The sequence below is a fragment of the Littorina saxatilis genome, linkage group LG12 (assembly GCF_037325665.1).
Source record: "Littorina saxatilis isolate snail1 linkage group LG12, US_GU_Lsax_2.0, whole genome shotgun sequence".
Lineage (NCBI taxonomy): Eukaryota > Metazoa > Mollusca > Gastropoda > Littorinimorpha > Littorinidae > Littorina > Littorina saxatilis.
The window spans coordinates 47,165,327-47,177,826 of record NC_090256.1 but is presented as its reverse complement, the minus strand read 5'-3'; the positions used below and the strand labels follow the sequence as shown (position 1 = coordinate 47,177,826).

At 38.5% G+C, this 12,500-nt stretch overlaps 1 protein-coding gene across 1 annotated transcript in view; it reads left to right on the top strand.

Moving 5' to 3' along the window:
* The window catches only part of LOC138983118 (transcription factor collier-like), a 57,696-nt gene that overhangs the window by 15 nt on the left and 45,181 nt on the right, over positions 1–12,500 (top strand). The window contains exons 1-3 of the mRNA XM_070356526.1: positions 1–1,082; positions 5,495–5,648; positions 8,442–8,505. The exon at positions 1–1,082 is cut by the window's left edge and continues 15 nt beyond it. Coding sequence (XP_070212627.1) covers positions 940–1,082; positions 5,495–5,648; positions 8,442–8,505 — 361 coding nt within the window. The 5' untranslated portion in view covers positions 1–939. The remainder of the gene's footprint in view (positions 1,083–5,494; positions 5,649–8,441; positions 8,506–12,500) is intronic.

Genomic DNA, 12,500 nt, shown 5'->3' with positions numbered 1-12,500 from the left:
ACACTCATTGAGGGAGATTTGGAGATAGAGTAGCAGTGAGCAAGCAAGGCTTGAGAGAGAACGAGAGAGAGTGGGAGAGAGAGAGGTTATAGTAGGACTGAAGAGAGAGCGCGGGGAGACAGCGCTCAAGTGTGAGGAGCGAAGAGGAGCCACGCTTGGGGAGAGAGCAGTGGGAGTCCAGTGACAGCAGTGCTCTACGGAGACCTGTTCCCACCTCAACTGCACGCCAGGCGCTATCATCTCTGCGACTCTTAGACTGCTTCGACTTTGGCCCACACTTCTTCCTCAAGATTTTTTTTCTGCACGATTTTATCAACAACGGAATTAACAATTTGTGGACTTTTTTTCTGTCCTCCCTCTCAATTCACAACGCCTGTTTTATCCTTTTGTGGATGATTCCTGACATATCGAGGCCCCGGTGGTTATCGAGCTATGCCCGTCAGTGCAGTGAGCCAGACGTGTCACTAGACAGGCAGGCAAACAGCGGATGATCTTCTCTGGGACTTGTGGTGTCAAAGTGCGTGTTTACCAGCCGTGACTTCTCCTCGCTTCGCTGCCAGACTCAGGGCGCCATAGGACCAAACCATAGTGTTTGATTTGGCTCATCGTCACAGATTAATCTCTTGACCAAGAGGCCAGACTGAGACCTCAGAGAATTATCATTCCATCGAGTATTTACCGCTGCTTCGTGTCTCCGACCAGTTGCAACGAAAGACAAGCAAAGGTTCACAATAGATAACTAAAAAAAATCCTACATCTATACACACAGCCTTTAGTTTCAATCTGCTCCAGTCAACGCATGGTGGATAAGCAGACAACGACAACAGCGTCGCTTTCACGCCACCAGGGACCGCGCTACGACAACGACGACAACAACAACCACCACTAGCACCACTAGTGTACCCGCTAGACGACCAACTAGGGTTACGGGTGTTGTATATGTTCGGCTTGGGAGAACCGGAACACCCCCAGGTGGCCTGTAGGCCCCCTCTGTCCCCTATGAAAGAAGAAGGGCTGAACTCTCAGCTGTCCGCCATACGAAACTGGATGCAGCCCACGGTGATTGACCAAGGCGGGGGCAGGTATGTACATTACCTTTGTTTGATGACCATTGCTAAGGTCGATGTCATTGTTTTTGCATAGCGTATGTCCTGTACTATAGTTCTTAATAGGCAAGACCTGTATTTATAGGACAGGACAAATCTATCATCACGATTTACTTGTGACTGTCGTTTTGTGTCGATAATTAATCGTTTTAAATACTTACCTGTTTGATTTTTTTATTCTGGATTTTGGAACGTTAGCGGTTTATATGGTGTTTAAAACAAATTCATACCTTTATTGTGGAAGCTGTTTTCAAGCTGAAACGTATAGCACCGTTAAATAGCGCCGTTTAAAATAATATTACTAATTCATTAGACCAATAAGATATAATAGTATTCCAAGGAAGACCTATATTTCTACTGATCTGTTATATGTAGAGAATGTTATTCCACTACTATACACGCAGATAACCATTTTTATATGGCTGATCAAACTGTGTTTTTGTTGGGTCATTATCAGATGTTTCCACCCCTCTAAAACTAAAACAGTGATATTCTGAAATTGTTTACAGCAGATATGTGAAATAATTCATTGTATACAGGTCTGACTGCTAGACATTAGAACAACTTATTTATCGAGCTGTTTAATGTCTATTTTTATTCCCAACGGCATAAACATTACTACCCATTTCTATGTATATAAACAGTTTTACTCGCGGACAGAAACACAACTTCTTATATAAATGTATAAAATGTATCATTTATTTTACATATTACCAATGAACATTGCTTATTCCAACACCTATAATAAGTATCAAAACCGAATGACTAATTGTTAAGGCTTATAATACGTAACTGCTTTTTTTTGTGGACCGTGTCGATCTTGCAATAGTAGTGGATAATCATATTGGTTCTCATTCAACCATTCTAAAAGTCTGAACAACTGCTACTAACGCACGAAGTGGATATACTATTAATTTATTCCACCAATCAGAGTCTGATATTATAAAACTAGTCTATAAAGCCACTAAAAGAAATGGAACGAATTCAAAGAATTGCTAACAGCATAAATTTTGCAACAGGGTAAGGAGCGGATACAGTGTGCATGCACCTGCCAACAGCAGATTAATATAAAACACTCCCGACTACTACATACACATACCTTGGATCAATAAGGTGTCTAGTCATTTTCGTTGGATACACCCATTGCACAAAAACAACATGCATCGTTTGTAAAGTATAGAACGGTATAACTGGGCTCCATTTGTACAATTTCATATGTATATATGCAGTATTGAATTTTGCAAAGTGCTTGAATACAACTGTTTTAAATCATATTATTAAACAGCAAATAAATGGTTGTTGTTTTATAAATATATCTGCTCTTAGTGAATAAATTACAATGACATGACAGAAAATAAAATACAACAATGAAAATAATGTTGATTAAAATAAAATAAGCCCTACTTGTAAAATGAAATTAAATAAACACACATGCAATTTGCAAAAATATAATTTCAAATATGAAACACTAATTTCAAATATGAAACTCCACCTTATGTGACACACACAATTAACGAAATGAAAGACGTAATTAGAGTAAAACACTGTGCGTCTGAACATCTTAACATTCTTTAAAGCATTGCACTTGATTGAATGATTGCCTGAAGACAAATCCGGCATAAATCAATAATTGCGTGGTTCACTTTCTGCACTAAGTCTTGCTGCTTTGTGCGCGAACCGTAAAGTCCTTTCGTGCAGTTAAAATGAAACTGCTCTTTTGCTAATCTGTTTGTGTGTGTGTGTGTGTTTGTTTGTTTTGTTGTTGTTATTATTTTCTTGTTTTGTCCTGTTTGTTTAAATTCCCGTGGTGGTGGTACAATCTTCTTCACAGTTTTTCTTCCATATACTTTTCAAGCAATTTATTTGCTGCACGAGTTTACTCTCGTTTGAACCAAGGAAAGCAGAACTGATTTTTGTTTCGTTTTTATAATTGAAGAATAGCTTAAACAAACAGGATCACGATGTCTGCTTCAGCCTTACAACGACAGTTAACGCGTTTTTGCAACATGTTACAACACACAACATGTTTTGAGTTGACTGATAATCGCGAATGACAAAATTGCAGCTACCGAAATATATTTATTCTGCGGGGCCCAGAATGTCCATTTGCAATTAAAAGTTGCTTTATAGTAATTAGTATCATGCACGTGCAAACACAAAATAACAAACAAAATTGATCACGCAAATGTAGGTCATGCAGTTACTGAAACCTCGCATTGCTTGGTATCATCATGCACGCTTGCAAACACAAAATAACAAACCAAATTGATCACACAAATGTATAGGTCATGCAGTTACTGAAACCTCGCACCCAGCGCTAAATTAACTGTGTTTGGTTATTTCATAAACACAGTACACAATCACCCGTTAGGACCGTTACAGCGAAAGGTCTGTGCATAACGTGGTACCCCTGGGACACATAAACAGCCAGACCAACAGTCTTCGTGTCAACGCCAGCTATATATGTATAGGCGTTACGGCCGGCAGAGCTTCGCTGCATGAAATACGACCTCTTTCAAAAATCCATTTGAAACTTAAATGTATGTTTGTATTTTAGTGTATATTTATCAGGTGGAAAGGTTAAAGATGCGGGAGAAATATATAGAGAGAGGGGGGGGGGTGAGAGAGAGAGAGAGAGAGAGAGAGAGAGAGAGAGAGAGAGAGAGAGAGAGAGAGAGAGAGAGAGAGAGAGAGAGAGAGAGAGAGAGAGATTGTCATAAGTTTCTTGCAGTAATCAGTTCCATAATACCGCTGATGTCAATCTTACATTAAAAATGTTTTATTAGTGTCTTAAAGTTGCTATACGTAGTCGACTGAAAATCTGGCCCACTTATTAGCATCTTTTTCTATTTTGCCGGCCGTTTTATATATATAGTTGACTCCAAGCCCTCCAATTTTGTTTTGTTTTGTTAGTCCGTTGTTATCGAGCAGACAGTTCATTGTTCAAATTTGCAATTATCCGCTTGGAGAGCAAGAACATATCAATTAGAAATAGATGCATTTAAAAGAACACGTGCATGCTTGCAGATCGAGCGACTTCGCAAGTGCATGGTATCTGTACATAGGCCTACAGTTTTGCCTTGAAAGGCCGACGAAAGAAAGGAAGGAGGAAATCGTCCATTTACTTACATTACTGTAGCGCTGAAGCGTAGAAATTCCCAAGGCAGTTGGCTGTGCGACTGAGCTATAGTCGAGAGATCGAGGGACACCAGAGGTTGTTGTATACTGTAAACTATCTATATAAGATTGGAAAAATCTGTTTCTTTGATATATACACACAGAGAGTTGAAAACTGAATGGCTCTTTTAAATAGCGGCTTATAGATTCTGAAGATTGCGTTGACAATAATCTCTCATAGGAATTATACGTTTGATTGAACTGAGATTATTTGCTAGATTTGTTTTAGCTTGTAAGTCTGTTTGTATCGACGAAGAACTTAAAAGCGTTTGCACTACGTTACATTTAGGGTTAACTTTTATCTTAACAAAAATCTTTTGAGTTAGACCTGATTTAACTGTATATAATACGTGTATTCTGATAAGTGCGTAAACTTAAATCTTTGTATTGTTTTTTTGTTTTTTGTTTGTTTGTTTGTTTAAAAAGACTCATACTTCAATTGTTCAATGATTTTATACAGTGCTTGCAAAATGTCTTGTTTGAACCCATCATGAATGAAGATATTATTACGTCTGAGAAGAAAAGAAATATTGGAAATAAAACAAACTATTTTGAATACAAAGATTAAGTGAACGGATAAAGAAACACCAGGTACATCGAAGTCCAGTTTACGTTAATTATTTTCTAATTTTACATTTTTATATACATGTATTTGGATCATGTAATATGAATAATTGCTGTTTTCTGTTCATTTTCGACAAAGAGTTATGAACATTTGCTGTTGATTAGAACGTGATTATTAGTGAACATTTGACTTTAACTCAAATTCAAAGCATGTTCTGTCAATCATCCTTCTACAAGCATACATTTCAAATAAATATGTGAATATATAAGTTAAAATATCAGTTTTAGATAAAAGACTCGAGTCACGCAAACATAGTTACTCTGCATGTCACGATCTGAGTTATTTTGATTTCTCCCTCGTTATACCTTCCACAATGGAACCCTTTCCCCCCCCCCCTTTTTTTTCTAAGACCTCCAAACATTTGAGAAAACTTGCAGGTCTTCAAAAGGAGAGAATCTGAAAATCGAGGTACATTTCTAGACATTATGAACGTAAAATCTGAAAAAGGAAGGCTTTACAAATGGGAATGTGTTAAAACGGGTGGTCTAAAGAAAGGGTTCCACAGTATATGAGCGGACTTCATCGCCTTGCGTTGAAAACAATTAATTAACACAAGCCTTCTTGTTTTTTTCTGTGACCTGTTTAGCGCCGGTCTCGGCCGAGCGCACTTCGAAAAGCAGCCCCCCAGCAACTTACGGAAATCCAACTTCTTCCACTTCGTCTTGGCGTTGTTCGACCGCCAGGGCCAACCCATTGAAGTGGAACGAACCACCTTCGTCGACTTCGTAGAGAAAGACCAGGTAAAGGTATATAAAAAGTTTCTGTTGCTTTGAACGAAACTTTAATTTAAAAAGCAGAATTGTGGCATATACAAAAGGTAAGATTTTATGTCGTACCCAAGAAACGTTAATATATACAATAAGGGCGGATCCTATATATATAAGCCCAAGCACGTATGGACGCGAAGGTGCGTGTATATGTTTATATATATATATATGTGTGGTCCACTTAAATAGAATCTGCTTACGATGGTGATGTTGATGGAAGTGTTTGTGGTGGTTGATAATGAATACATGAATCATTTTCTATTACAATTCGCTTTTGTTTTATTATTCTATTAATTCATTATTTTGTTACAACCTGGCCATTTCTGAGACTATGGTGAGCCAAACTGTCCTCACTGCATGCTCGGACTGTGCCTTTAACACTAAACAATAAACGGGCAGTAAATTGCATTAGGTGGTTTTTGTAATCACCCATCAGCATGCTAACAATCTCTGTCCTCTGTCACTCTTGGTTTAAGCGTGTTTATTCAAATTCACATACACACGTTTCAAACAATAACAACATTGAGAACGTTAACAAGCAGATTGCTTATGGACACGTTCTTGAACTTATAATCAATACACATTCAAATAGCAAAACATGGCGAACAAGTGATAGCTTCAACACTTATCTTGATAATCTTTAATTATATTTTATACAAATAGGGTAAAGAGAGAGAGAGAGAGAGAGAGAGAGAGAGAGAGAGAGAGAGAGAGAGAGAGAGAGAGAGAGAGAGAGAGAGAGGGAGAGGGAGAGAGAGAGAGGGAGGGAGAGAATGCCTGGCTACATCAATTGCACAGTTAATATAATATCAGCCGAAGCGATTAGTTAACATAACATAGTCTTGTACAACAGAGAATATTTTCGTGTTCAAAGATATAGTTAAATCAGTATTTCCAAACAAGAGTGTTTTGCAGTCCAGAACGTGTGTTGGCAGACTATTGAATAAAATGGTTCTATGTTCTTTAAATTTTGGACAGTGTAATAAGAAATGTTCAGAATCTTCCGGGCATGCTCCACACGTACATTCTAAATTATCAGAGAGGTGTCGGTTAACTAAGTCTTGTTGCAAATCGCTCATGTTTAATCTCAACCTGCTGTGAAGTACCTGTCCCTGGCGGTTGCCTAGATAATAATACGGTGGAACAACAACATCTCCATCGGTCAAATACCTTTTAAATTCACCAACTGACTGCGTTTGTTGTATATTTTCTGGAAGATTATTCCACAAAGCTGTCGTTGAAGGAAAAAATGAAGATTTATATAACTCACTTCTGCACAATGGAAACTTACGTTCAAGAGGGCGTCGTCTGTGGTAAGGATTTACATCGGAAACCAGGACCGGCAGTTTGGAATATAAATATTCTGGGGTTAAACGATTTACAATTTTATAATACAGCAAAAGTTTATGACGACGTCGCCTTTCTTTCAGGGGCACAAAACCCGATTCGTTATACAGTTTTTGGTGGCTTGTGCCACGTACTGCACCTACAATGATTCGGATTGCATCGAGATGCAATGTCTCCAACTCGTCTGCCAAACACTGTGTACAGTTATCCCAGATAACGTCCGCATAATCAAACAATGGTAACATAAAGGATTTATATATAACTTCAAGTGATTTTCTGTTTAAACGATGCTTGAATAAACCAAAACACGCAATTGACTTTCTACATTTAGCAATTAGACTTTTTATGTGGGAATCCCATTTACAATTACCTTGTAGAATGACGCCAAGGTGCTTGTGATTTTCAACATCAACTAAGTGTGCATCTTCGAAATACAATGGTGGAAGTAAAACATTTTGTTGCCTACAAATGTCCAACAATTCTGTCTTTTGACAATTAAAAGTGACTTTCCATTTAGAAGCCCATGTGCGAATTTTATCCAAATCAGAATTCAAAATCTCTGCTCGTACATCATCGTTATCTAAACTTAAGTACATACTCGTATCGTCTGCAAAGAGTTTCAACACTGATTCAAGACCAACACCAATATCGTTAATATAAATGAGAAATAAAAGAGGTCCTAAGACAGAACCCTGAGGGACACCAGCAGAAGGGGTAGCATAACTTGATTTGGTTCCTTTCAATACTACTGCTTGTCTGCGATCGCTCAAGTAATGTTCAAACCAAACAAGCAAGGGACCTCTTATACCTATCGCCTCAAGCTTGTGGAGCAGACCGCGATGCCAGACTTTATCAAAAGCTTTGGATACATCAAAAAATATTGCCTGTGACATAATGTTTTTATCAAGTGCAACACAAAAATCATCATATATACTCAATAGTTGATAAACAGTCGAATCACCAGCAATAAAACCAGATTGGCAGTGTGTAATCAAATCATAATTTTTCAAATAACCAAACACACGGATTTGTATACATTTTTCAAGCACCTTCCCAATACAACTCAGCAAAGAGATTGGACGGTAGTTGGAACAAGCACTCCTATCGCCTTTCTTAAAAATGGGCGTAATGTGAGCAGTTTTCCAGACAACTGGAAAAACACCCTCAGACAAGGATCTGTTAAAGAGAACTGTAAGCGGTGGAACGATAACAGGTAATCCATCTACAAGCAATTTATTATGTATTCCGTCAGGGCCCTCCTTAACTCTTCAAGGCAAGTACGCGTGCAAACAACCATAAAATATGTGATGCATTGTGTGTTGGTGACTTGTTGTGGAGCAAGTCTTTTAGTGAGTGTGGGTGTCGATGATGACTGCATGGTTAGTGAATTAATGATGAATTGGTTCTTGTTTCCCCTAGGAGGAAACCGGACAGAAAACCAACAATGGAATTCATTACCGCCTGCAAGTTTTGTTCGCCAATGGTGAGTAGAACAACTATATATATATATACTTATTGTATGTGTTTTTGTGTGTGTGTGTGCATGGTGTTTTGCTGTATAAAGTGTACGAATGTGGATGCTGGGATGTGTGTGTGTATGTGTGTGTGTGCATTGATGTGTGTGTGTGTGTGTGTGTGCATTGATGTGTGTGTGTGTGTGTGCATTGATGTGTGTGTGTGTGTGTGTGTGTGTGTGTGTGTGTGTGTGTGTGTGTGATAGAGGCTTAAAAAATCTCCGATACTCTGTCTCTGTCTATTATATAATATATACGCCTGTCTGTCAGTTCGCCCAATTCTCTCTCTCTCTCTCTCTCTCTCTCTCTCTCTCTCTCTCTCTCTCTCTCTCTCTCTCTCTCTCTCTCTCTCTCTCTCTCTCTCTCGTTCTCTCTCTTCAAGCGCATTAAAGTGAATCCAGTTGGACTGTAATTGAAAAAGAGATCAATAGCAAGGCATAAGAGGTGACGATACTGAAATCCGCAGTGCATGTGTTCCCTTGTTGAACATAAGGTTCAGAGAAAGAGAGAAGATATACACACACAGACAGACATGTGGTGCTTTCAACTATTATTGAGTTTGGATTGTGTATGCAAAAAATGCAATGAAGCCGGAAGAGACAAGAAGGATAGGCGAAAATGCTGGAAAGGGAAAGAGAAGAGTGGACTGAATGGGAAGGGCGGGAGGAGAGGGTGGAAAGGGGGATAAAGAAATCGAGTGTGGCTGGCTTATTGATTGATTTGTCAAAGTAGGACTGGGGCTGGGAGCGTGGTTGTTTTTCACAGTGGAAGTGTGGTTGCTTTCACTCCGGGTGTCTGTGTGTCCGCCTTTCTGGCCATGCGACTGTGTGTGTATATGACTGTACTAAACGCACAGCAGCGTTGTACCGTTGAAAATGGCGATTGATGTGCTGTGTGCAATTGACATGCCTTGAACAAAGTTTTATTACGGGTGAATTCTTGCAAATTAAGTCAGATGATGGTGCCTGCTTGCTCTGTCTTTCTGACTGCCTGCATGTCTGTTTGTATCTATCTGTCGGTCGGTCTTTACCTCTCTCTCTCTCTCTCTCTCTCTCTCTCTCTCTCTCTCTCTCTCTCTCTCTCTCTCTCTCTCTCTCTCTCTCTCTCTCTCTCTCTCTCTCTCTCTCTCTCTCTCTATCTGTGTCTCTCTCACTGTCTCGTTCTCACATCCTCTCTGTATCTCCGTCTCTCTGTCTATCAGTCTCAGGATCTGTCTGTCTGTCTGTCTGTCTGCCTGTCTGTCTGTCTGCATGTCTCTGTCTGTCTGTCTGTCTGCCTGTCTGTCTGTCTGCATGTCTCCCCCGCCCCCTTTCCCTCGTACTCTCTCTCTCTCTCTTAAAAGAAAGACTGCTTCCAAACTATGAAATTCAAATCAAAACGCAATAACCGTGACTTTATGAAACCAAGGTCAATTTGTGTTTACTGAAATAGCGCAGTTAATATGAGAAAGAGCCCACAGTCAAATCTGAAATTCCGTTTAACATGCACGCATAACATTTGACATTTTACGCAGGTTTCAAGCGCCGAATATAGAGAAACAAGACAAAGGCAAAACCAAACAAAAACAACAACAAAATCGGCTTTTTTAAGTATTGTATTGGGCAATCATATTTATGTTCGACACATTTTCTTGATTTCATTTTTCTATCTTCTTTGTATAATGTTTTAGTTGTTTTTTTCGCTTTTTTTTTTAGTTATTCATCGTTTTCATTTCTCTTTTCTTTGTTTTTCATCCGGCTTTTGATCTACCCGGCAGCGCTATTCCTGAAATTTGGGTCAGGTTTCATGCTTTAATCTGAACCCCTGGGAGCGTAGTGTCTTGAATTACGCAGAGATATAAGCGTGGAAGAGAGTCTGAATTGTTAATGAGTGTATTGATCGACGTGAGCAAAGATTAATACTCAATTTCAGAGCATGTTAAACAATAACACCCAATTATGAAGCATTAAAAGGATATGCGCATGCATTTATCATCGCTTTGTTCAAACCTGTGATTCTGAAGCTATGTTTAGACCTTATATGGTACGTTATTAACCTCTTCTCTCTCCCTATCTCAATCTCTCTCTCGCTCTCTTTCTAGCAGATATATCTATACAATTTTATATTACTTAATCTTCTTTCCTTTTTTTGTCTTTTATATTCTTTTCTTGTCTTCTATCATATAATTATTTTTTTATTTATATTTTTTTCAATAATTTCATAATATTTTATTTTATGTTATTTTATTGTTTATTCGCCATTTGGGGGGGGGGGGGGGAGGGGGTGTTTACACATTTTTAAACTATGGGTATCTTCCGACCCTGCTGTCATGTAACAAACATCTTACTGTATTTTAATGTGACACGCTGGAAGACTAATTATCAAAACGATTGCCTATTTAAGAATGTTTTTCATGTGTGTCAAATCCATCTTGAATAACATTTTAAGCACTATTCTGTGATTTGGTGTAATTTAACTTTTTAATGCTGATCAAAGACGTTAAGAAAAAAAACCCACTCACTGTCTGTCCATTTAACCCGTATCAAATACGTGTGTATGGTTAATACGCGCATTAAGTCTTCAATTATCTTCATTTGTGTGTGCGTAAAATCTGAAAAATCAAAGACCCGCTTTTCTTTCTTCCTTTCTTTCTGTTTTCCTTCTCCTTTTTAACATGCGCTTTTTATTTCATTGATGCGCGCTAAGGGTTTTGTCGCCTTTGCTTTTAAGGCTAATTGTTTTTGCCTTTAAAAAACTGAATTACCAAAGACGTTCACCCGTACACTCAAGGCTGGTGGGAACTGTATTGACATTTGTTTTCAGAAAGAAAGGACATTCCGACCGAGACGCCTTTGTAAACAAGACACTAACAGGACTTGCTTCACTGTTATGAAACGCGTTCATGGATTTTTAATTATTTTTAATGTGTCGACGGCACTCTCAAAGAATCTTCTTCGTGTATTGTTCTAGGTTCACTGCAGAGCTCGTATAGTTGATTATGGCCTTACTTTTTGTCTCAGTTGAAAAAAAGAAGAAGCGAATTTCGTATTGTTTCCGATCGTAAATTGTTTTAGAGGTTAAACGAGATGGGTGCTTTGAAGTGAAAGGACTTCGATTTTTTCTTCTACTGAAGATTTACAGAGCTAACAGCAAAATGATTCTGATTTATGCAGACAGTATACTTTTCTTTTTGTTTTTATCCACAAAGCTGTTCAATAATTTGGCCTAATTTCTTTACATTCATTCACGTCATGCAGTGCTTTGACATGGTCCTGACTTTTTTGTTCTTGAAAAAGGTGACGGTATATTATATGATCGCGATTCTTTTGTTTTAGATGTCCAACAAAATATGACCCTCACTCTATTATTTTATAGTTTCACGACGCTATATTATCCCAAGTCTATCGTTTCAGATCATCGATGCTAAATGATCCTCATTATATATATATATATTGTTTCTGATATCGTCTACGCTATAATTATGTTCTTCACTCTATTGCCTTGAGATCCGAGGCAAAGTATAATCCCGACACTATAGATCCACTATACGTTATATATGATCCTCAGTCTATTGTTTCATATCCGCGACACTATGACTGCATTCTTAGCTCACTCATATTGCGAGGTCCGCGAACCTATATGATCCGCGCATTGTTGTTTTAGATCCGCGGGGCTATATGATTATCAGTCTATTGTTTCACATTCCCAATGCTATTATTCTCGTCACTCTATATTGTTCTGAGATGCGCGACGCAATATCATCCGTATATACTCCGTTGTTTTATAGATTCGCGACGCTGATTGATTTTCAGTCTATTGTTTCAGATCCGAGATGTTATAATAATCATGTCCCTCACTCTATAGTTATTGCTCTAAGCTCCGAGACACAACATGTTTCTTCCTCACTCTATATTGCTCTGACGTCCGCGACAGACTACGATCCTTGTATATACAGTGTTTTAGATCCGCGATTCCTTATGATCTT